The 26,843-nt window shown below is 27.5% G+C and overlaps 1 protein-coding gene across 3 annotated transcripts in view; it reads left to right on the top strand.

The window, feature by feature from the left end:
• Nucleotides 1–26,843, top strand: part of LOC122634676 (heterogeneous nuclear ribonucleoprotein L) — a 101,603-nt gene that overhangs the window by 17,203 nt on the left and 57,557 nt on the right. For all 3 annotated transcript variants that reach the window (XM_043823837.1, XM_043823839.1, XM_043823838.1), the window contains 3 exons: nt 3,791–3,860; nt 21,330–21,415; nt 21,694–21,790. In XM_043823837.1, coding sequence (XP_043679772.1) covers nt 3,791–3,860; nt 21,330–21,415; nt 21,694–21,790 — 253 coding nt within the window. The remainder of the gene's footprint in view (nt 1–3,790; nt 3,861–21,329; nt 21,416–21,693; nt 21,791–26,843) is intronic.

Consider the following 26,843-nt stretch of genomic DNA (forward strand, 5'->3'; position numbering starts at 1 on the left):
GGAGAAATAGGGACAGAGATAAGGAGAGAGAGAGACAGAGAGAGAGGAGGGGGGAGAACGAAAGAGAGAGAGAGAAAGAGAGGCATAATTTACGTTTTGCATAATTGCTGCATTCTAGAAAAGAGCATAACTGCTTTTGAAAATTTCTCATAACGTGGAAAAGAAAAGTTCCTTGAAAAATTTAACAAAAATCTTATTATATAATACTTTCAACATACGAGACTCTGTTTTAAAACTCTATGTAATGATATATATATATATATATATATATATATATATATCATTCATACATACATATGTCAAGATTGAAGAATTTTCTAAATGTAAATTATAATCATTGGTACGACTTATTTAATCTTCTATAATCCCAATATGTTCTCGTTTACGTAAAATAATTATATTAATAAAAAGAATTTATGGTATTTATACTAGTATAATTATACCGTGTAATAGAAATTATATTTAATTATATTAAGGTAGAAGTTATATTTAAAGGAAAACTTTTCACACATACACACACGCGCACACAGAGAGGAGGAGGGGGGGAGTGTTCGTGCGCATGTATAAATTTAAAGTTAAATGATGTTATAGAGATGTTTTAAAATGAGTAAATAATTCCAAGCAATATTTGACTATCCAAGTAAAATTGTTAACTTTTATAAGATATAACAAGTAATTATCAATAATAATATCAGATAATATCAAATAACTCAATTATTAAATATCTATATACTATATGTATATATAGATTATTTTTTAAATCGAGACAAATAAATGTCTCAGCAATAATAGATTTTTGAAAAGAAAAAATTGTATGATTTTTAGTATCGAATATAACAGCATTATTTATTTCTGTTTCGACGGAATTGTTAAGATTATTTCGAGGTCAATTTTAATTGTTTTTAAAATAGTGGAAACCTACAATTTTTGCAACGGTATCTTGTTTTACGCCAAGAAAGAAAAAGAAAAAATAGAACAAACAATTCTTGCGTGAACAGTTCTTTCTTTTTTTTTTTTTTTTTTTGTTTAGAGAAGCTCTATTTTTTATGATATTATTTATTTGGAGAAAAGATTTAGGACAGATAGAAATTTATATACAGAAAAAAGTATTACTTTTTAGAAAAAATATTATTTTAATAAATATTTGGAATGGTCATTCTGATTCTTCGATAAACTTGTCAATACGATTAATTAAAGATTGATTAGTAGAATGTACATAATAGAAATATCAGTATTAATATGTCGTATCAGTATGACGATTGTTTGATTCATTATTCGTTTATTGCAATAAAAATATTATATTGGGATTAAAATAGTCGTTGCGATAGGATATATCTAGGGCAGTACATTAACTTGCGCTCACGCCAGATTTAAATATTCTACATTATTTTTTTTTTTGTGGTTATCTCAAAGAAAAGGTCTATCAAGACGTACCAATTACAGTAGGAGTTATGAAAGAGCTTGTTATAATTGCTTGTAGATATATTGTGTTTACAGGACTGTTCTATTTATGTACCTATCAATCAATCAATCTTTGATCAAGCGTATTGAGAAGTGTATCGATAATCGAGGCCACCATTTTGAATATTTATTAAAGTAATATTTTTCTTGAAGAAGAATATCTGTTTTTTATTTTTATCTACTCTAAGATTTTTTGTCCAAACAATGTTACGTGTCGTAAAAAATAGAGGTTATACGTAAAATAATCTTTTAAACAAAAGTTGTTCCTTCTTTTGTGAAAAATAAGACGCCAGTAGAAAAATTATAGGCTTACATAAAAAAAAAAAAAAAAAAAAGAAAAAAAAAGAAAATAAAGAACTTGAAATAATATTGAAAACGCTCAATGAATCAAAAATAAATAATTTTTAGTTACGTTTGTCTTTCAGAAAGAAAAGAAGTTTCGTTTGAAAAAAATTTCTTTTTTTTATTTATAATTTCTTCTCTCTATAATATTTAATATTATTTGGACAAAAAATTTTAGCCCGTGTAGAAATTTACGTATTTACATGTATAGAAGATGTTTCAGAAGAAATATTATTTTAATAAGTATATAAATAAATATACAAACTGATGGCTTAATAAGCATACAAATGACCCTGATTTTCGATATACTTGTCAATACGGTTAATTAAAAATTAATTAGTAGGATGAACGTAATAGAAATATCACTATCAATATATGATGTCAATGCGACGTTTATTCGACGCATAATTCGTTTATTACAAGAGAAATACTAAATTGGGCTTAGAATTGCTGCTGCAATAGAACATATGTAGGACAGTTTGCAATTTATTATTAGCAACATTGGCTTACTTTCACACCAGATTTAAATATTCTACATTATTTCTTTTTTTTTTTTGTGGTTACCTCAAAGAAAAGGTCTATCAAGACGTACCAATTACAGCAGAAGCTATGAAAGAGCTCGTTATAATTGCTTGTAGAAATATTTACAGAAATTTTCTATTTACGTACCTATCAATCAATCAATCCTTTGATCAAGAGTATTGAGAAGAGTATCGATAATCGAGATCACTATTTTGAATATTTATTAAAATCATTTTTTCCTTAAAGAATATCTGTTTTTTATTTTTATTTACCCCAATGTTACATATCGTAAAAAGTAGAGCTTGAAAAAAAATGTTTTAAACAAAAGTTGCTCCTTTTCTTTTTGTAGAAAATAAGATGCCACTAGTGAAATTATAGGCTTACATAAACAACAACAAAATAAAATAAAATTGATCTTGAAACAATTTTGAAAACGTTCAGTGAATCAAAAATAAATAATGTCGTTATATTTGTCTCCCAGAATCAAATAACTTTTGAAAATAAGTCTGAAAAAATTTTTTTTTGTCTAACCTCTGCTTTTTGCGATATTGAACATTATTTGAACAAAACATTTATAGCAGACAAAAATTTATATACATATATATATATATATATAATATTATTTCAATAAGTATTCAAAATGATGAAATAAGAATTGCGAAATCAGAAATAATTAATTAATCAATAAATAAATAATATTAAACAATAAATTGTTTGCCTCTCGAATATCAAACAATATTTTTCCTTTTTCTTTCTTTTCTTTTCTTTTTTTTTTTTTTTTTGAAATTTCTTTTCAATAATCGTATGATATTGTTGTTAAGATATTTAGGTGTCTCAGTTTCAAAAATTCTTTATAAGTAAATACAAGTATAGTGTGTGTGTATATCTGTGTTAAAGAGGAACTTTGACGAATTTCAATGGCATAGATTAATCGAAAGCAAAGTACATTACTCGAGTAGAGTAAAATAGTTATCGATAGAAGCGAAACAACATTGGATCGCGTGATAGGTCTCTCTCTCTCTCTCTCTCTTTTTCTTTCTCTCTCTATATATATATTTCTCTCTCAGTAAATCGATGAGTAGGGACGTTCGTGTCGTTATCGAGAATCGCAAGAGGTAGATGGTGGTTGTCGTTTGGATGCGGCTGCACGCTTCATGGTATATCGTCTTGGCGTTGATTTGTCGCTTTCACTTTGTTCTCATCCAAAACGAGGAATTATCTTATCTATTTTATCTGAACGTTCATCTAAAGGACACACACACATATATATATATATATATATATATCCCTAAGCTATTTTATGTTATCTTATTATATTTATTACGAAAATCTTTCTCTCGAATTTCTTATCTTACGTTTAAGTTAAATTATTCAAATAATTTTTATACCACGTGAATCATATATATATATATATTTATATTATGTTTTAATATATATATATACGTATGTTTTTTTTTTTTTTCAGAGAAGATAATAATAAGCCGAATCACGTTCTCCTATTTACAATCATCAATCCAGTATATCCCATCACTGTGGTAAGTACAATAATATAATAACAATAATAATTGAAAATAAATTCGTACAATATTCATTTGTAATGATTTTTAATGGAGCTCTTGACTATATGTATATATCGTCGCGAACTTATCGGATTTTTACCGATTTTTATCGCTCGAGATAGCAACATCAAAAAAAAAAGAACCGTTAAAGCGTGTGCACGATGTTTTATAAAGTGAAATGCTTTGGGTATGCACTTTGAAAGAGATATGTCGGTGATGGTGGTGATAGTGGTGGTGGTGGTGGTCATGGTGGTGGTTATGGTGGTAATGGTGGCGACGATGGTATGCGAGGAAAGGGCATAAACGTGCTTGCATTGTTCCGAAAGAAAAGATGATCAATAAATTTCAAAAGTCTAACTTTGTAAAAATTCCATTCAGATATTCGATATAATCTGAAGAATATATATATATATATATATATATATATATATATATATTATGTATGTATGTATGTATGCATGCATGTATGTATATATACAGTAAAATAATTTTATCGACATGAGTACACACACAGACAGACAGACAGACACACACACAATTTGCTCGGCGCGAATTATTATTTGCTCGATTTATCTTCGATACTATCTTCATTTATCGTAGAATTTGTTTTATTACGACAAACAACGATGATGATTAATCGTCGTATAAGAGCTTTTAAAGTTTCCTTTTTCATTTCTATCTGCATATCTATTATATTATCTGTTTTTTTTTCTATTTTATTTTTTCTTCTTTCCGTTTTCTTTTTTTTCTTTTTTTTTTTTTTCCAATTTCTATCACGGAATAAATTCCATTAAATCTCCAGCGGCGAATTCTATTTCGTTTCTTTCGTTAGATTCCTTTTTGGATTATAGAAAGGGAAATACAAAATTGTCGACGTTATTACTTACGGATATTGTTTTGTAATTTTATCTGTTAACCATAGACGATATTTCGCTTGGGAAAACGATCAACGTCAAAATAGACGATCTCTCTACGCTACTCAAGTTTATTGCGATTCGCCCATATAGTTTTAGTAATTTCACTGCTACTTCGGCCAGTGCTACGAGCGACTTTTAGAGTCTGACAAATGTGTCCGCCGAGCAAATAATGACTCCTCTAAATCCCGTCCGTCCAAACGACTATCGTTTACACCATTCCCAAATGATCATCATTATGTTAACTACGAAATTATTATCATACAGTTTAAAAGGACCAACAAAGTGATCACGTATTTTCATCTATTATTCGTTTATTGCGTCGGAAAGATTGACGTTCAAATTCCGAACAATTTTCGAACAAACGTTGCTCGAATTCCAATCGATTCATCCGACGTTTAACGGAAAATCTCTACGTGCATTCGAATTTGGTTACTTTGAATAATCTTCGTAAATTAGTTACGATAGCTGATTTTAGATATTTGCAAAAATCAATCGTTCGTCTTCCCTTTCGATCAACAATTATTATTATGTTTTTTTAAGTTTTATAATCGTTCGTGTTTCGTTACAATTTTTTCTTTTTTCATTAGTACGTTTATCTTTGTTTTTAATATGATATAGTACTAATAAGATTTTAGAATTATACTAGTTAAAGCAGGACAAATTGTACAATAACTTGTGAACTTTTCCTATTAAGCCGTTAACCCGTATAAACGGTCGGTGCTACGTTAAATAATAGAATTAAAAAGAAGAAAGGAAAAGTGAAAAAACAAGGTCTTTAAAATTCTTTTATTTCTTGAAAATTTTAATATTTAATATGGACATAAGGAATGGTAAGAATGATAATGAAGGTAAAAAGAGAAATGGAGATAGAGAGGAAGAGAGAGAGAGAGAGAGAGAGAGAGAGAGCGAGAGAGAGAGATAGCGAGGAAGAGAAGAAGAGAGAGATAGGAAAAGAGCATTAGAACGCATTAGGTGTGCTATTAATAATATCGATCTATAGTATAGCTAAAGGAGTGAGAAGAACGGTAACATTATTACTTTGTAACTTTCCTAATTATTCATACTTTGTAACAATTTTGTTTATTATTAATGTGTTTCTCTTTGTTTCTAATAAGATATACTACTAATAAGATTTTAGAATTACATTGTTTAAAGAGCAACAAATTAAAACAAACTATGAAGTTCGTTATACTATATTTGTATGAAGTTTCTCATATGTCGTTGATAACTCACATATGCGATTGGTGCGATGTTAAATAATAGAATTAAAAAAAGAAAGAAAAGTAAAGAGGAAGATGTTTAAAATTCCTTTGTTTTTCGAAAATCTTGACATTTAGTATGGACATAGGGGATGATAAGAATGATAATGAAAGTAAAAAAAGAAATGTAGATAGAGAGAGGGAGACAGAGCTAGGGAGAGAGAGAGAGAGAGAGAGAGAGAGAGAGAGAGAAGATAAGAAAAGAGCATTAGAACGTATTACTGCTTTATTAATAATATTGATCTATAGTAGCCAAGAGAGTGGGAAAGATAATAACATTATTGTTTTGTAATGTTTGTGATAATTATTCCTGTTTTGTAAAAATTTTGTTTGATTGATATGTTTATCTTTATTTTTAATAAAATATAATACTAACAAGATTTTAGAATTATATTGTTTAAAATACAATAAACTGTGAAGTTTTTCTTTTTTTTTTTTTTTCCCCTACGTAAACGATTGGTGCGATATTAAATGATAGAATTTAAAATAAAAAAATGGAGAGAAGTAGAAAACGATCTTTAAAATTCTTCTATTTCATACAAATCTTGACATTTAACGCGGATGTAAGGGAAGGTAAGAATGAAAATGAAAGTAAAAAGAATGGCGATAAAAAGAGAAGAAAGAGAAGGAGGAAGAAAAGAAGAAAAGAAAATAAAAGAGCATTGGAACGTGTTACCACTTTATTAATAATGTTGATTTATAACAGCAAAGGAAGTAGGATAGTAACGATATTGCTTCGTAACTTTGATAATTATTACTATATTGTAACAATTTTGTTTATTATCAGTGTGTTTATTTTTGTTTGTAATAAGATCTAATACCAACAAGATTTTATAATTAAACTGTTTAAAGAACAATAGATTAGAATTTTACAACAGATTAGAACAACATTTTAGAAGTTTTTTCACTTATGTCGTTTCATGTAAGCGGTTGATGCAACATTAAATAATAGAATTAAAAAAAAAAAAAAATAGAGAGAGAAAAGAAAATAGATCTGTTCAAAATTTTTCATTTCCATGAAAATCATGACATTTAACATGGATATAGAAAGATGGTAAGAATGAAAAGAAATGTAGATAAAGAGAGAGAGAGAGGGGGGGGGAGATGAAAAGAGCATTAGAACACGTTACTGCTCTATTAATAATGTCGATTTATAGTAGCCAAGGGAGCGAGAAGGATAGATTCCCTATCGACTCACGTTTTGATAAATAAAAGTTAGCTGGAAAGCATAAAGCTAAGTAACGTTTGTTTTTCGATACGGATCGAGTAACTAAATTGACGTTTTTTAATCTGACCCTTGTGTCATTAAACACAAATTAGTTTTAACTTTGTCAATTTACTCTTAAAGTCTGTGTTATTTTTAAAAAGAGGGTAAATATTTTAAATAAACAAATTAAGAATGCTTCATTCGTTTGTTGCATTTGCGTATGATTAAGGGAGTTTCGTTTTATCGTTGTAATTCTTGCAAATTTATTTACTTTGTTAATATGCTCTTAAAAAATTTTTATTGTTCTTAAAAAAGGAATAAATATTTTTATATTTTTAACATTTTAAATATTTTTAATGCATAAGCCGAGTTACACGTGTTTTGTATGTGTTTGAGTTTGTACGAGGAATTTTATTTTTTCTTTTTCTGTTTTTTTTTTTTTTTTTTTTTTCTAATTTTTATCATTTTAAATTTGATAATGTTTCGAAAAAATTGACCGATTTTTAAAAGTATTATGAGTATTTGAGTATTATATAATATATAATATTTGACATGTATGCCATTTTGAAACTTGAAGTTTCTGATAAGAAGAGAAATGGGGAATGAACATTTATGAGTGTGTGCACATAACACACACACGCATACACGTGCTCATAACTTCAATAAAACTTCAAGATACATAAAAATATATCTTTAAGTTTACACATTCGAGTCCTAATACTTACGTTATATTTGATTGGCCTGATAAAAACTTATCCGTTTTGGATTAACGTTATTATTTTACATGTATTCATAAAGTTTAAATTATTTACGCGCGTAATATGCGATTTATTATAAATTTTGTTAATTTTTCGGGTGGTCGATATTTTGATACCGAAGATCGGGACGAAGAATCGAAATTGCTCGTGAATTGTTCACACGTAAATTTGATCTTTTTATCAATATCAAATCAATTAATACAATTAGAGTTTACACAATGTGGTTAAGACCATACGTATTTAAATTTTTAATATGCAATTTAAAGATCCATAATGATTTTATTTAAGATTTAAGAAATCCTTTTTCGATATCTATCTAAAATTAATGATTTAATTCGATTAAACAATGTCTTTTTCTTTTCTCTCTCCTTTTTTTCCCCCTTTTTTTTTTTACTATTCCCTTTTTTTTTCTTAAGCTTGAGATCAAGGATTTTTATCTCGCTAGTAAAAATAGTTGACCTCTGATGAGCGATAAACCCGAAAGCGTTGATACCTCAGGTGAAGGAATCGTGAAAGAGGAATAAATACGAATAGCCGAAGGAAATCTATTTCTTGAAATAAAAGTGTGAAGAATGCTTCGGGCTTGGTATTTGAGATGAAACGATATTTATTTATTGATTCTCGTAACGTACGATTTTCTTCGTAGAATTTAAAATTAAAATAATCAGATATAACTACAACATTGATCTTAGTAAATTACATTTATTATCGACTGACTTTAAATAATGATAGGATTTTTTTCATTCTGCGTATATTTTTTTTATGTTTATTTCTTTTTTTTTTCCCCTTTTCTTTTTTAATTTGTTGGCACACTTATCGTAACAAAAGTACTTTGATATTTATGTGGTTTGACTTTTAATATCGTCCATTTTAATTTCTGTTATTTTTAAGTAAAATTTATAATTTTATTATGAATTATAATTTTATTATAAATTTTAATTATTTCATAATTTTTCTAGCTATATTAATTTTTAATTTTTACAATTACTATCGGAGGAGTAATTATTTTATCTATAGATTTTTTTATTACATTATATAATTCATTATAATATGTGTTTGTACGTATATAAATGTTTCTTTTTTTCTTTATTAATTTTGTTGTAATTATAATTTCATTTTATCGTTATTGATTTCTTTTTTTTTTTTTTTAATTTCTCTTAAGTAATAATTCATAAATTAAGTTAAAATTAAATTCTATATGAATAAATATTTTTAGTGATTATTTTATCATTTTTATTATTTTTTAATTAGATTACTTTGTGCCAATATAATTTTCTTTTATTCAGAATAAAGTTTTTTATAATTTGTACATATCAATCGACATGAAAAGTTAAATCGTTATTAAAAGATATTTCAAGATCGTTAATGTGTCTAACGATAAATAACTTTTGAAAATTCTTAAATATTAACAAACAATTGTAAACAAATGTCTTTCAAATATATCGGCCAATAAGTAATATCGGAATTTGTCAATAGAAAAAATACTATTGTTATTTATTTAGATATAAAATACTAAATCATTTTTATTACTACAATAAAAGTATTACTGCAATAAACGGTACTAAGATATAACATTGATTTTTATTTAGATATATTCTTTCTCTTTATTTAGATATAAGATATTAAAACTTTTCAATAAAAAGATATAGTGTTATTTATTTATATTTATAAGATATAAGATTAGAAGATATAAGATATCAGACATTATCAAATAAAAATATACATAATGTTATTTATTTAGATATAAGATATCAAACATTTTTTTTCGATATAAAATACACTAGTATGTGTTATATATTTAGATGTAAAATACAAAATTTCTTTTTTTTCTCTTTCAATACAAATTTTATTGCAAGTAAAAATATATACAAAATACAATTAATAAAGTTATGCAAAATTTTACTTATTGGCCAAATTCAATATATTACACGTTTATCTAGTTCTTTTCTCTTTTGAAGTATCAACGTTATATAGTTCTGATATAGAACTCGTCCGTATAAAGTTTTTCTAGTGAAATTTTTTTTCTTTTTCTTTTTTTTTTTTTCGTATAACAACGACAGTCGTCTTCGTCTTCGTCTTCGTCTTCGTTCTTGTCTTCGTCTATTGGTCTTCGTCTTCGTCTTCGTCGTCGTTCGACGACATAGATAACAAGGTCGTTTTGTGCATAAAAGAGACGAAAAGTTTTCTCGTTTGGTGTTACTCTCTTTGCTCGTCACGACCGAGTTTCGTAGAAGGAAAGATGGCGAAGGCAGAGAAGTGTAACACCCGGTTGACCTCGAACATATGGTGCTTATTAATTAGCGTAGACGTTCGAAGTATCGAATGATTTACGTCGTTTATAGTATACATATATACATATACATATACATATACATATACATATATATCTAGGGGAATTTGAAAAGCGTTCGTGAACGCTTTTAAACGTTCACCGGAAACGATCCGTCCTCGTGTTGTTAAAACGCATGCATACATTAACATAGCTTTACGATTCGGACAGTTTTATCGCTGCTTATATTTGGAACTAACAAGTGGAGAGCTAATTCGCAATCGGGCCATAGCCAAAGAAATTAGAATAGTGTTTTGAAAATTCACAACTGTTAACGGAGCGAACATCAGATTTACGTCGGCGTTTAAAACGGCCGTTCCTTTCGTTTGTCTCTTTCGATTACTGAGAAGACAGAAAAATTCATTATAACGATGAAACGATGACGAGACTCTGTGATTTCTTTTTATTTTTCTTTCTTTCTTTTCTTTTTTTATTTTTAGGATTTTTCTCTTTTCCCTCCCTAACTCTTTGTTTTACGATTCCTTCGTAGAAGTTCTTTCGTAGCAGGCGTCTTTTTCTTAGGAAGCTTCTTTAGGAATCTCTTTTTTTTTTTTTTTGCTTTTTTAGCTACGTATTTTGTTCAACAGTTTTTTTCGTACGTACTTCATTCCGGATTTTTTCTCTGAATATTTCTTTTTTTTTTGAAAAATGCTTTTCTTGAAATTTGTTCTTTTTCCCTTTTCCTCCTTCTTTTATTCCAAATTTTGTCTAGGACTTACTTTTATCTTTTTCCAAGAGATTTTTCTTAGAGAATTTCTTTTTTACGACCTCTTCTTCTCCTTCATTTTTGTTCCCTTTTTTTTTTTTTCTTTTATAAAGAAAGTTTTACAAACCTTCGAATAAAAGAAATGATGGAATCAATAATTGGTTAAGCGATGCTTCACAGTGGAATTATTTTTTCCCCATTTTTTTTTTTTTTTTTTTTTTTTTAAAGTGATCGAGATTGATGCGTCGTGATAAATTAACTAGTAAAATTACTCTCGTTCTCTGTACGATAAGACCGTTACGTATTAGATTATTTCCGTAGATCGAATAGCTCGAATCCCAGGTGCTTGAGATCATCTTTACGGGGGTAAGGAAGGTGGAGGGATATGGTTGAGGGGGAGAGGGAAATATTAACGGCATAACACGAAGCAGGAGGAGGAAGAGAACGCCCTGACGTTATCTTTTCTTACGAGAATAGAATCGTTCGAGGAGCATAGAGCCGTGTTAGTTGATGCTGCCAATACCAACACGGCTGCAAACTTTAGATAGCGGACGCTCCGCATGCTCAATGTTATATATCTTCCTTAGAACCTGTATGTGTGTCTTTCTCTCTCTCTCTCTCTCTCTCTCTCTCTCTCTCTCTCTCTCTCTCTCTCTCTCTCTCTATCTATCTATCTATCTATCCCTATCTCTCTGTTTCTGTCTCTCACGCGCGGGAATTTTCACCGTTAATGGTCTCGAATTAACGGGACGCCATTTTGAGCGCATTGTGAAAAAGCAGATAAGAGGAGTGTAATCGTTATGTTCGAGGCCGATGTCTCTGAATAAGTAACTATATAGATTGGCGAAAGATTTTTGTTTGCTTTTGTTCGATTTGATTTGATTTCGTTTCGTTTCGTTTCGTTTTGTTTTATTTTATTTTATTTTGTTTTGCTTTGTTTTTCTTTTTTTTAAATTTCATTTTTCTCTTTCTTCCCTTTTTTTAGTTCTATTTTTTAACCTCCTAAAAAGAAGAAAAAAAAAAAAGGAGAAACTGTTGAATCACGAAGTCGCGATCACTCGATTATCTATGTTATTTTCTTCTTTTTTTTTTTATCTTTTATCTTTTATTTCATTTTCTTTTGAAGTCTGTAATTCGTTTTGTTTTGTTTGATTTTATTTATTAACCTTTTGAAAAACTATTCAACTTCGAATTCACGACCTCTCGATTCTCTGTGATATTTTCTTTTTCTTTTTTCTTTTTTTTATGTCTTTTATTTCGTTTTTTTCGTTTCTTTCGTTTTGTTTTATTTGTTAATCTTGTTAAGCTTCTAAAAAAAAAAAAAAAATTGTTCGAGCACGAAGTTGCGATTTCTCGATTATCTATGGAATTCTTTTTTCTTTTATCATTCGTTTCGTTTTTTTTCCTTTTTTTTTTTTTTGGTTCTTTTTTGTTCGGTTTTATTGTATTCGTTAACTTTCTGAAAAACTATCCTACTTTGAGGTCTTAACTGCTCGATTATCTATATATATATTTTTTTTTCTTTTATCTTTTATTACATTTTTTGTTTTGTTTCGTTTTGCTCTATTTGTTAACCTTTTAAAAAAGTACCCAACTTCGAAGTCGTAACTGCTCGATTATCTATATTATTTTTTTTCTTTTATCTCTTATTTCACTTTTTTCTTTCTTTCTTTTTTTTCCGTTCTTTGTTTTGTTTTATTTTTTAACCTTCTGAAAAACTATTTAACTTCGAAGTCGTGATTTCCGCATTGTTTATATTTTTTCTATCTTCTATTTCATATTTTGTTTCTTTTCTTTCTTTTTCGTTGCAAAAGTAATAACATTTTTATTATTACATCGTTCTTTTTTCATTTTCTGGAAATAATTTAATTTATTATTCCAATTTATTTCATTGTTATTTTTATTGTCTTGTTTATTATTTTTTTTTATTAATTTAATAAGCAAAAAAAAAAGGACGATACAGTTATAGAAGTTCGAGCATATAATTTTCTTTCTATTTGTTTGATCTTTTTTTTTTTATTTTTTACTTTTTTATTACGTTTGTATGAACCTTTTCTTGTGCTATTTTTATATAAGTCATGTAGCTTTGTGAATTTTATGTTATGTTGGACACCATAACGATAACATATCAAGATCAAAGGTTTTCCACGTTCGATTACAAAATCCTTGGAAAACTGGTTATAATATATTCAGACTTTGTGTGTTATTCATACAAAGAAAATAAACTTAAGAAAAGTTAAAAGGAGGGAGGAAATCATTAATGCCATGTAACTTTGAAGTCACAAAAATTCATTTATTTGTATGTTTTATGTTCTACTTTATTTTCTTTTTTTCACAATCTGGTTTTATTTGTGGCAATTCGTAATTGGTATGTTTCAAATCGAAATGTGTTATTATACGAATTTATTTTGAATGTCGTTATTTTCTAGTTATCTTCCTTTTTTTTTTTCATACTAAGCAAGAAAAGGATTATAAATTAATTATAAAAGCTTTTATAGTAATTGTTTTCTTTCTATTACTTTGTTGTAATCTTTTTGCCATTTTTATATTATTTAGTTCTACGAATTTCGTGTTACTCTAATTTTAATTTTTTAAAACTCTAATTTAGTATTTTTTATAATGTTTGGATTTCTTTTTTCCTTCTTTCTTTCGCAATATTATAGATTCTAAAATATGGAAACAAAAATTTGAAACAAAAAAAAAAGGATCGATGATCTTTTATAGGATTAATATTATAAATTAAAAATCAATATTATTTATTTGATATCGTAGAAATAATATTGATAGTAATACTGAATTTTTATCAGAGGAAGAAAATACGACATTGAATTAAAAAAAAGTCTATTGACTGTTCCACAAAATTATCGGATAAAGATATTTTAAATAATTTCATTGAGAGATACCATATTAAATAATATGACCGCAAACAGCTTTAAAATTACAAGTCTTTGATGTAAAAATAAAATGTTTGAAAATAGTTATCCAATTGTTAGTGTTATCGTTGTTAAAATTCATATTCAAAGATTTAATGTTCGTTAGTTTCACATAAAACGTTTTATTTATTTTTTTTTTATTTCTTTTTTTATTTTTTAAATAAAGAAAAGGAAAAGAGGAAATGGTTTATTAAGTATAACGAGTTAATTATAATTCAAGGAAATGTTTCGGTGAAATTGGTTCTAATGTAACGTAATTTATTACGCGATATTTCATTTCTAAAATTCGATATGAGTTCTAGGTGAGTTTTAGGATGAAAATACACATTAAGAAAAAATAAAACGAACATAATATTACATTTATCGTTTCACATTTAATTGTTATATTCGAGATAAAAGCCAACATTTCCATTATTAACGATCAACGTTATTTTTGTTTTTGGTAAGCTCTGTTTATATGTATTTATGTATAATCGTACATTGTATATCGATTTCTACATTTCTTTACGTTTGGAGCGAATCAAACGATTTTCTAACTACATATGTAAGTATGTAACTATGTATGAAAGAGGTCAATGAGACTAAGAGAAATCACAGCGAGAGAGATAAGATCGTTATTTTCGTTGCGACGAGGAAAAACTTGTTTGTTGAATTCGATCCTTCTTTGGAAAATACATTCCTACTTTTATTCGTAGAAACGAGTTAATCTTTTTTTTTTTTTTAGCTTTGAGAAAGTATTTTAACAATAAAAAAGAAAAGAAAAAAAAAAGAAAGAAGGAAAAAGATATGAGGAAAATAATTCAAGCTTGATAAATTATGATGGTGTGTGTGTGTGTATACACAACCACGATATATACATAAAAGATGTATGTATATATATACATATATATACATACATACATCACGTTACATTATACATAAAAGGTATATGTATATATATAATGTAATATATAATAATGTGTGTGTGTGTGTGTGTATAGAATAATCAATGAAATCATTGAATGAAATCATTGATTTAAGTTTTTGTTTGTTTGTTTTATCTTTTTATTTTATTTCATTTTATTTTATTTATTTCTTTATTTTTATTCATATATATTTTTAAGTTATAATCGTTTGAACATGTCGTTTTTTTCGAAGTTATAAAGAACATTGTTGCGATTACACAGTAGATTAAACTTGAAGGTACCATAATTCGATGAAATATCGATTAAATGGTACACTGTGCAAGCGTTCGTTGGATTCGTATTGATATTTTTCATAATTTTTCTTAGGGTTTAAATATCGATTTCCATTAAAAAGAAAAGAAAAAGGAAAGAAAAATAAATAAAGATTGTTATGATTTCTGTAAGTTTCTTAGCATTTTTTTTTTTTTTTTGTCAAAATTAGGAACTTTTATTTGAAATATTTATAAAACCAATAGAATTGGACATTTTTGATCATATCATTTAAAATTAAATATTTGGTTTGTATACGCACGCACGCACACACACATACACATATATTTATACATTTTATTAATATACAATATATTTATACACAATATATTTATACATTTTATTAATATAAACAAAACTTAATATATAATACATTATATATATATATATATTTTTTCTCTGACTGTCTGTCTGTCTGTCTGTGTATACGCGCGCGCGTGCGTGTGTATCGAACAACGATCGATTTTAAACGAGGCTTCCCGAGGTTGATTTCTCGATTTATAACGTAGATTTATAACGTAGATTGACGAGAGAAACGAAGCTTGAAAATGAAAAGAGAGGTAGCAAAAGCCGATATATCCAAACAAATAAACTAATAAACAAATAGACAGACAAACATCTATTTCGTTTGAAAATGTAAAATAACGTGATATTCATGGAAAAAAGTGGAAAAAAATTCAAAGCTGATATCGACTTTCAGCAATTTTGAACTCTTTTGAAAATATGTATTGTTTTCTCTTTCTCTCTTTTTCTCTTTTTGTTCAATTTTTTTCTTTATTACGCAAAAAGCGAATTAATACAACATCCCTGTAAAAAAATTTTCTAAACGAAATATTCTAGAGATAAATATATGAGTTCATATTATGAAAACCATTTTTATTTATTTGATAAATATTTTTATTAATTAATGGTACATATTTTGTAAAATAAATAGTCGATATACATAAATGTGAACATTTATAAAATGTTAATACGTAACATAAATGTTTAGTATAAACAATTAAGCGTTAGGATTGTGTCTGGGTTTCATATGGGTTTATTATAAATATCTGACCATTAAGAGAAAAATTACTGGCCAATTATTATATCTACAAAAATATTTTAATTAAAATACTAATAATTTTTGTATTAATCGTTGGAATATTAATCACTTATATTTATTAATTTCTATTAATATTTTATTGTAAATATTGACAATGAACTTGAAATACTGATTAAAAATACTTACAAATACTAATCAGATAAGTAGCAATCATTATAAGTATAATTCTATACGGTTATTATTGCTACGTTAGGTATTATTTATACCGATATTATTATTGTATTATGTTTTATTTAAATATTTTATATTAAGTATTATTTGGATAACCCAATATTGTATTATTTTTCTTATATTAATGTTATTTATTTAGATATAAAATATTGAAAATTTTCAATATTACTAATTGGTCCAATCTCCAATAATTACATAGTCTCATATATAAAAATAATTAAGAAAATATTTGAATTTGCAGTGTGTTAGCAGTTATTGCCAGATACATAATCAAATAAGAAAGTAATAAGAGAAAAAACGATTACAGATGTTAAATTAACATGTGTTTTCTCTAGATTAATATTTATTTGTTCACTTCTATAATCTTAAGCTTTTTTATTATTATTAATTGATATTGAATATTTTGATAAAAGGAATGATATATATATATATATATGAATATTTTGGTCATTAAAAATTGGATGACTTATGTTAGGTACTAATATTTTACGCATATATATATATATATATATTATATGGATTTATTATAAATATTTGATCATCTATTTAAACAAAAAAAGATACAAAAATACTGACAAATAATTATATTTACAAAAATATTTAAATTGAAACATCAACAATTTCCGTAATTAATAAATATAATAGTGATCACTTGTATTTACTAAGTATTATTGATTATTATTAATATTTAATTACAAATATTGACAATATATTTAAAAATATTAACTAAAAAGAAGAAAGAAAGAAAGAAAGAAAGAATTTTTTGTTTGGCATAATTGAATCCAATAAATAATAGCCCAAATAAAAATGAAACATACAACATAGTTAGCTTACATTAAGACGATTAATCTTTCAAGTTGTCAGCCGGTTGGTGCTGCTCCTCCTGGTTTCCTTCAAACGTCACTTTGCATAGCATCGTTTCTCTTTCTAGCAAAGACCGTCACTAACCGCGGTCAAGATTAGAAATGAGGATATTTAAACAAAGCTTTGTCTAATAAGAAATCGTATGTTGACTGACGGACGTTACCTTAGTTGGTTTGTCGATGGTACGGAAATTACCAATACAAAGGGTATGAGAGAGACAAAGAAAGATATATATATATATACAGAGAGAAAGAGAGAGAGAGACAGAGAGAGAGAAAGAGATGATGGAGATAGATAGATGGAAAGAGAGAGAGAGAGAGAGAGAGAGAGATGATGAGGTCTCTCGTGGCTTAAAAGCAGATTTGGCAAGAGGCCATGCTGTGTCATCGCTTGTCGTGCGAAAGCGCTTCGAAAAATCGAGATTACTTGGGCCAGTTACCACAGGTAAAAATCCCTATCTTTCTCTCTGTCTCTCTCTCTCTCTCTCTCTCTCTCTGTCTCTCTCTCTCTGTCTCTCTGTTTCTGTCTGTCTCTCTCTGTCTCTCTCTCTCTTAAGAATTGTTTAGAAATCAACCTTGCACGATTCCCTTGAAAACTTACAAAAGTAGATCAGAAAAACAAAACGGTTAATGATTCTAACGAGTTTGTCTTGTAGTATTCAACAAAGATTTTTTTCTTTTTTTTTTTTTTTGTCGTTAGGTATTTTAGTTATTCTGGTTTAAACATTTTTTTGTTTTTCTTTCTTTCTTTTTTTTTCTTTTTCTTTCTTCTTTTCCTAGAATCCTAAGAGATGTCATGTCTAAGAGATTTCAAGGGGAGAAAAAGTGAAAAAAATTTTGGAGTTATTTCGGTTGCAAGGATATATGAAAGGTTTTGTAAAAACGAATCGTTCGGTATTGTTCAATCCGTTTGAATTGTTCGTTGGAAATTTTTGATAATGTTTCGCGATATTTTGTTGATAATTATTTTTTTATTTTAACATACGTATGTGTGAGAGTCTGTGTGAGCGTGTCTGTGCGTGTGTGTGTACATATTTTTATTTTATTATAACGTGTTATTACGAAAAAATTGTATATTAAAAGGAGAAGAAGAAACAAAACAAAACAATTTATCTCAAGTTGTCGTTATCAAAATAATATAAGTAATTAAATTAAATAATTATGATAAAGAAAGAAGAAAATGAAATGAATGTTTGCCAAGGAAAGAAATTAAAACGATTCGGATGTTTAAATCGTTTCCATCCGCTTTAATTTTTTTTTTCTTTCTTTCTTTTTTTTTTTTTTTTTTTCGTTTAGTTTTTACCCTTGTCATTCTAATTCATTTCGTCACGACGAAAGTTAACTTACGTTCCCCAGGGATGAGAAGATAGGTAACGTAAATTAGCGTTCCAAGGAGACTATGTGGGACTCCTATTTTACCATTGCATGTGAATGGTATATGTACATCGTATTTGCCTTTCGACGAAATATATATCCAACATTCCTTGGGTTCATATACTTCGGTTCGAGACAATTACGATTTCTATTTGCGTACCATTTGGTGGATCCTCTCGTGAGAAATGACGTCTAGAATCGGGCCGAAGTTAAACGCGTGAAGTCGCGCGGATGGCATTGCCTTAGAGAATTTATGATCATTAGTTAAGGGTAGTACTCGTCCGGAAAGCTTAACATACGTTATATCTCTCTCTCTCTCTCTCTGTTTGTCTCTCTCTCTCTCTTTTTCTATGTCTATCTCTATCTGTCTCTCTCTCTCTCTCTCTTTATCTCTGTCTATCTGTCTGTCTCTCTCTATTTCTCCGTCTTTTTGTTTTTGTTTTTTTTTAAACATTACTGTTATTTAAGTTGCTTTACATTTCTGATATCAAATTTACGGTAGAATTCTGGTCATATATCTTTCCAGTTACATTATTTCTGACATATGAGAATTCAATCGTAAAATTTAATCTTCTGTAAAACAATTTTTTTTTGTCTCTGTCTTGTCCTCCCTCCCTCTCTCTTTTTCTCTCTCTGTTACTATCTCTTTAAGAATACATTGTACAATGTGAAAATTATTGTTTTATGTTATGTTTGATGTATTTATAATTGTAATATTTAATCTTCTGTAAATCAATTTTTTATGTCTCTCTCTCTCTCTCTCTTTTTGTTTCTTTTTCTTTTTACCTTTCTAAGTTCAATTTGTACTGTGTGAAAATTATAATCTTTCATTATATCTGACATATGAAGTATTCAATAGTAACATTTAATCTTCTGCAAATCAATTTTCTCTCTCTCTTTCTATTTCTATTTCTATTTCTATTTCTATTTCTATTTCTATTTCTCTACGAACAAATAGAAGAATTTGAAAATTATAGTCTTGCATTATACTTGACATATAAGAATGCAATCATAACATTTAATCTTCTATAAACTAATTTTTTGTCTGTTTCTCTCTTTCTTTCTCTTTCGCTTTCTCTTTTTCTATCTCCCTAACAACAAGTTGTACAATGTGAAAATTGAAATAATATTATAGTCCCATTATAAAAAAATTATATAAATTATAAATATTGCGAATATTATATTATATGTAATTGTAACATACTAAATATAACTTATATGTAATAACCATTAACTTTATCAATGGACTGAGTAATTAATTTAATGGTAAAGTTATGAAATGAAGATGTATTAACGAGTAATATCAAAGATACGTTATGTCATAGAGAGTTAATAATATATGTGAGAGTATTTCTCTTAGAAATAGTAATTCATTGATAATTCTAATGAAATAATATTAAATGGAATGGTATTGGATATTTCATATTTATGACAATTGAAATTCAAAAGTTTGTTAAATAAATTGTTTAAACAGTATGAGAAAGAAATATAATTACTAATTATTATAGCAATTATAATTCACTGATAATTTAAAAACAATATTAAATGAAAAAGATCATATATATATATATATATATATATATATATATATATATCATATTGAAACAAATTGAAAGTGAAAAATTAGAATTATTTTTCCATGTATTTTAACTTAAGTTCGAATTAATTTCCAAGAGAATCTAAAAGAAAAGGAAGAAAGAAAGAAAACGATAAATTTTTTAATACAAAGAATTAGGACCAACAAAATGTATTCGTATGTTTTATATATGATCGCATTAAGTGTATTTCGTGCTTAGGTCCTCCGTTCACATTGCTTTACGGTTATTTTATTACTTCGTCTACCTCCGTGATTTATTACACCTCCTTAAAATTCCGGATGCGTTACGTTGCACAGAGGACGAACCGAAGCTGCTGTAATTTTGTTCGAAGAGATGCATTATTTTTTTTTGCAAGATTATTATACAAAGTTTGTTTAAATATTGATAAAGTATTTAAAAAATAAAAATTAGATCAGAAAAAAAAATCAAAAAAGAAATCAACTGTTAATAATAATAATAATAGTAATAGTAATAATAATAATTTTTAAATAATAAATATTTAATAGTAAAACGTGTTTTTATCGTAAATATATAAATTGATAACATGTATTCGACAACTAAAGATTATTACAACAAAAAAAGAAAAGATCAATTGCTAATAATAATATTAATAATCATCATCATCATCATCGCCATCATCATTTCCAAATAATAAATATTAAATAGTAAAATAATAAAATCAATTGATAATGTGTATTAAACGAGTAAAAATTAAAATTAAAAAAAGAAAAGATTAACTAAAAACTTTGATACGTTATCGACATAAATTGATAACATATATTCGAGATCTAAAAAAAAAAAAAATCATCTGTTAATAACAACACTTTTTTAAATAATAAGATGGAGATAGATATTAATATATATTAATAAATATTTAATAGTAAAACTTGAATAAATTCATACTTATTCAACCTACTTTAGAAATAATTCTTCACATTTTATCTTTACTTTTTTCTTATAACTTCATGTATAGAAATCTCTCTAACCTGTTTTTTAATTTTTTTTCCGTTACAGGAAGTTCTACACGCCATCAGTGCGCCCAGCGGGCAAGTTCAACGTATCGTTATCTTCAAGAAGAACGGCGTTCAAGCCATGGTGGAATATCCTTTCTAATGCGTTTTCTTTTTAATAACGTTTCCGTCTCGTAAAATAAACAGGTTTAACCGTTGATAATTTTTCTAATCAAAACATTACGCGTTTCATAAATATCTCAATGTTCATTTTAATATTCATTATCTTTCTATCTTAAAAAGTCGGTTTTTTTTATTCAATCATTTATAGATCTCTCAGATATATGTGTGTATAATACATATATATATATGTATGAACACACACACCCACATATATATATTCCTTAACTTAGCTCGTTCGTAATCACGTTCGACTCGGTAGAATCAGCCACAAGAGCAAAAGAAACGCTTCACGGGGCGGACATATATTCTGGCTGTTGCACTTTAAAAATTGATTTTGCTAAGGTAAGTTTTTTATATGAAAAATCTTTAATACAAATAAAATAAATTTTAATGGTATTACGTACATCGAATGGTTCCGTTCGATTTACTTTTAAACGTAATTTTTTGTTCTCTCTTTTTCCTTTTTTTTTTTTTTTCATTTATTTATTTATTTCAAAATATCGTTTAGAAGCAAATAACGAAGTCAGATGTTAGGATTTTATAAGGTATCGTTTCTGTTTCCATGTTTTTTTAATAACAAAATTGTTTAATGTGGAAATTATTGGTTTTATTTATTTATATATATTTATAATTATTTACACCTAATCCAGTATACTCAAATATAATATAGCAATTATAGCAAATAGTATGTTTATGGAGATTTACAGATATTATAAAAAAAGAAAAAAAAGATACACTACTTATATAAGTTTACTTTAACATAAATATTCGTATAAATAACCAACCGTAAAATCGAAACTTAATTATTTGCAAAACGGTATATATAGTAATATATTCCAATAACAAAGCATATTAGATTGAATTATATTGAGTTATTATGTTAAATTTTAATGTAACTTATATTCATCAAACGTTAACACTTTGTTCGTATATATGAATTAATAATTAATTAAAACTGAAACAGTTACACGAGTTTATAACGTGAAACACGGCATTTATGGAAACGTACAGATATTTGGAAAAAAAAAAGAACAAATAAAAGAATAATCAAAACATCACTTGAATAGATCAACTCTAACATAAATATTCGCATAAATAACCAACCGTAAAATCGAAGCTTAATTATTTGCAAAACGATATATATATAGTAATATATTTCAATAACGAAGCATATTAGAGATAATTATATTGGTATGTTAAACTGTAATATAACTGCTCTTTATCAATAGTTAACACTTCATTACGTATACATGAATTAACAATCAATTAAAAATATAACAAGTAATACATCACGTTTATTAAGAGATATTAAAAAATCTACAGATATTTAAAACAGAAAAAAGAAAGAAATAAAAGAAGAATGATGAAAGAATCACTTGGATAGATCTACTCTAACAGAAATATTCATATAAACAACGAACCGTAACATCGAAGCCTAATTATTTACAATACGATAAACCTTAAGACATTTAGATAGTTTACTGAGTAGAGAATCATGTTGTAGGAAGCCCAATTAACTTGCCAAGTCTCGAAACTGGCCACGTTGTAATAAATATATCGAAAGAGAAAGAGTAACAGTAGTACTAGTAATACTAGTAATAATAATAGTAGTAATAGTAGTAGCTAGCAGCAGCTAGCAGCAGTAGCAGCAGCAGCAATAGCTACTAGCGTCGTCTTTCCGGTCGGCGCTTATGCGAAACGCGCCGAACTTCTCGAAGTTCCACGGTTAGACGTTATGCTAGGAAAAACACATTTTGGCATGGCTCTCTTCATTGGCAGTGTCAACGTTAGAGGTGGGACCAACTAGTAAAGCATACCCAATCCCATTTTGAGCTTTAGGGCGTGGCTTTTGCCTGGCGGACTTCTATTTTCGGTCCCCTCTTCCCCTCCCTTCCTTTCCCCACTCATCCCCAGTCCTCCCATCCCACCCACCCCCCTAAGGCGGCTATGCCGCGGCAGCCGCGTTTTCGTGATTTCAATTTTCTCAGGTGATTAAGTTGTAACGCCCGCAGGCCGGAAACTACGTCGTCTCACCTCGGTAGTTTGTCTCTTTCTCTTTCTCTCTCTTTCTCTCTATCTATCTATCTATCTATCTATATCTCTGTCTCTGTCTCTGTCTCTGTCTCTGTCTCTGTCTCTGTCTCTGTCTCTGTCTCTCTTGGATGTTCATTTTCCTCATCGCGAAATCGAAGATGGGTAATCCATATCGGAGATGGGGCTGAGCGCGCCGATTTGTTGTCTCCCGTGGCTCATTTCGTTCTCGTCTATTTTCGAATAGGCTCTCTTCGCTCCTTCACTCTTTCCCCCCTTAACATGGTCGATTCGTAACTTCCTTCATAGGGCTTTCTCATCGTGAATGATCAACATTGATCACAACCGATCTATTCCGGACTTTTCCCTTTTTCTATCGGACAATTTGTTATAGCTTGTATTTATTGTCTTTTTTTTTTTTTTGTTATCTTTCTTTTCTGGTCTTTTTTCTTTTTCTTTGCTTTTCTTTTCATATTCAGAGTATGTAAAATTTTGGATGGATTTTCTTCTTTCTCTCTCTCTCTCTCTTTTTTTTCTTTCTCTTTTTAGCAGTTCGAGGTAATATATCGGTAAATATATATTTGTATATATGTATGTATGTATGTATGTATGTATGTATGTAGATATTGTTTGGATTCTTGTAATAGACGTGTGTTATGGAGAAATAAGATATTTGAATAAATTAGTTTGGACAAATTTGTCGTTTTGGAACGAAGCAATGATTCAATCATTGTTTAAATTAGAAATATCGAAATTTTTTTGCGATATTTCTTGTTTTTTTTGTTTAAAAGATTGTTTAGATTCTTTATTATTTACTTGTCACTTTTTTTTCAATATATAAAACCAAGATTTTTTTACTCGGATTTTGTAATAGTTTTAGATATTACGTTAATAATTTAGTTTAGCGATTCTAATCGATATATTACAGACAGAGAAGTACGTTTAAAAGGAAACACATTAATTATTTTCGTTGTTTGGGAACAAGATAATGGTTGCTCATTTGTTCGATAGACCATTGTTCGAAATGGAAATATCGAAATTCTTTGCGAACAATTGTTATTTTTTTTTTTTTTTCTTTACAAAATTGTTTGAATCCTCTACTATTTTCACATCACTTTTTTGAACTTATAAAACTTATCTTATTCGAATTTTGTAATAGTTTGGGATAATATATTAATAAACTGGTTTTACGTTCCTAATCAATATATAGTACAGACAGAGAAGTATGTTTAAAAAGAAACACATTAATTATTTTCATTGTTTTGGAACAAAACAATAGTTGTTCAGTAATTTAATCATTATTTAAAATGGAAGTATCGAAATTCTTTGGGATAAATTGTTATTTACAGTTCTTATATAATTCTTTGAAACATAAAAATTTGATCTTTTCATATATCGTTGTGTAAAAGATTGAAATATCTAATATAATTGGTAAAGAAATAGATTAAGTATTGTTAATGGATATATTTTCTAGAAAAGTGAAAATGTGTACAGTGAAAGATATTTAAATGGAAATATCCAAACTATTTTCGTTTCGTGTTTGAAATAAGGGAACAATTGTTCTATTGTAATTTCAAAATTGAATCGCTGTTTACAAGGAAACACAAAATTCTTTTCAGACGATTACTATTTCTTCGTGTAAGAAATCTTTTATAATTTTCATGTCATTTCATCAACATTTGAAATTTGTACTACTTTTATTCCTTTTTAAAAATTTTATTTAATATATTAATAAACAAATAATTTGTTTATCAGTAGATATATTATAATAAAAAAAAAAAAGAATATTTCAATAGAAAATATCAGAACAACCTTCATTTTTTTGAACAAGGAACAATTATTATAACGTTTTTATTCAAAATCTCATTCGTGGTGAAAAAGAATCTCTTTAAAATCCACCTGCAAATTTCTTACAATCATAATTTGAAAACCATTAAGATAGAATTTTTTCTCTAAACTTTTATCGAATTAGGAGAATGTTCTAACGATCTATAGAAATCTTTAATTTAATTTTTTTATAATTTATCATTTTCCTTTTCAAATGATCGCTATTTTCTGTGCAGAAGAAATTCCTTGAATCTTCCACAATTTTCATGTTATTTTATCAACATTTAAAACTTGTGATGCTTATCGCTTTTTAAAAATTTTAAATAATGCATCAATGAACAAATAGTTTAGTACTATCGGTAGAGATATTATAGAAAAAAGAATATTTTTATAAAAAAAATGAAATTAGAACAACTTTTATTGTTAAAAATTAAAAAAAATTGTTATATCGTCCTCGTTCAAAATTTCATTCATTGTTCAAAATGATGATTACAAAATTCACCTGCAAAGAAGTCTTCCTTAAAAATTTAATTTGAAAACTGTTAGCATTTTATCTAAATCATTATTAATTATCATTACCACGTTCTACGTCGTAATGATCTATAGACATCTCTGATTTAATTTTTTACAATTTGTTATATTCCATCTCGAATGATTGCAACTTTCATTGTTTGTAACAAGAAAAAAATTGTTTCTGTTTAAAATTTCATTCGTTGTCTAGAAAGATCTCTTAAAAATCTTCTTTTAAAGAAATCTTCCTTACAATTTCAATTCAAAAACCATTAGCATGGAACCTTTTATCTAAATCATTATTAATCATCGAGTTGTATTCACGTGACATACATACGTTCTAACGATTCTATAACTATCTTTAATTTTCTACAATTTATTTTACTTTGCTCTAAGTTAGATCTATTAAACGATCCAATTTTCAATGGTTCATCGATCTCGAAAGAAGGATACATTGACCGATTAAAGTCTCTCTTGCATTCTTCAATGTAGGTTTTACTTATCATGGACTTTATAAGATTGATAGTTCGATTCGATTCGATTCGATTCGATTCGATTCCATTCGATCCCAAGAAGGATATCAGAGTTGGCCGAAGGAATCGATTCTCAGTCGATTTCCGTAACCGGTTTGGTAGCCATGTTGCCTGATCGTAGACGATCGAGTTACCTTCTTCTAGTTACTCTCTATAATTATAGCCAAGCTTACAACCTAATATTCGTAATACTGTCTTTCGCAAGAGTGATCTAACTATTAACGATAAAAGAACAATTTCAGGTTTTTTTTTCAAATCCTCGTTTTCTCTTTCCTTTTCTTTTCTTTTTTTTCTTTTTTTTTTCTATCCGGAAAAAGCATACAGTTTTTTGCCATTTGTTGTTTTACATACGCAAATTACAAACTCGACTTATCGTTCTTTCGATCTTTTTACGATAGAGATCTTTGTTCTTTTCTATCGTGTACTTTCTATCGATATGCAATAAAACGTTGTACTTAATTAAGATTTATGCATTTGAGAAAGAAAGAAAGAGA

The sequence above is a fragment of the Vespula pensylvanica genome, chromosome 15, assembly GCF_014466175.1.
Source record: "Vespula pensylvanica isolate Volc-1 chromosome 15, ASM1446617v1, whole genome shotgun sequence".
Lineage (NCBI taxonomy): Eukaryota > Metazoa > Arthropoda > Insecta > Hymenoptera > Vespidae > Vespula > Vespula pensylvanica.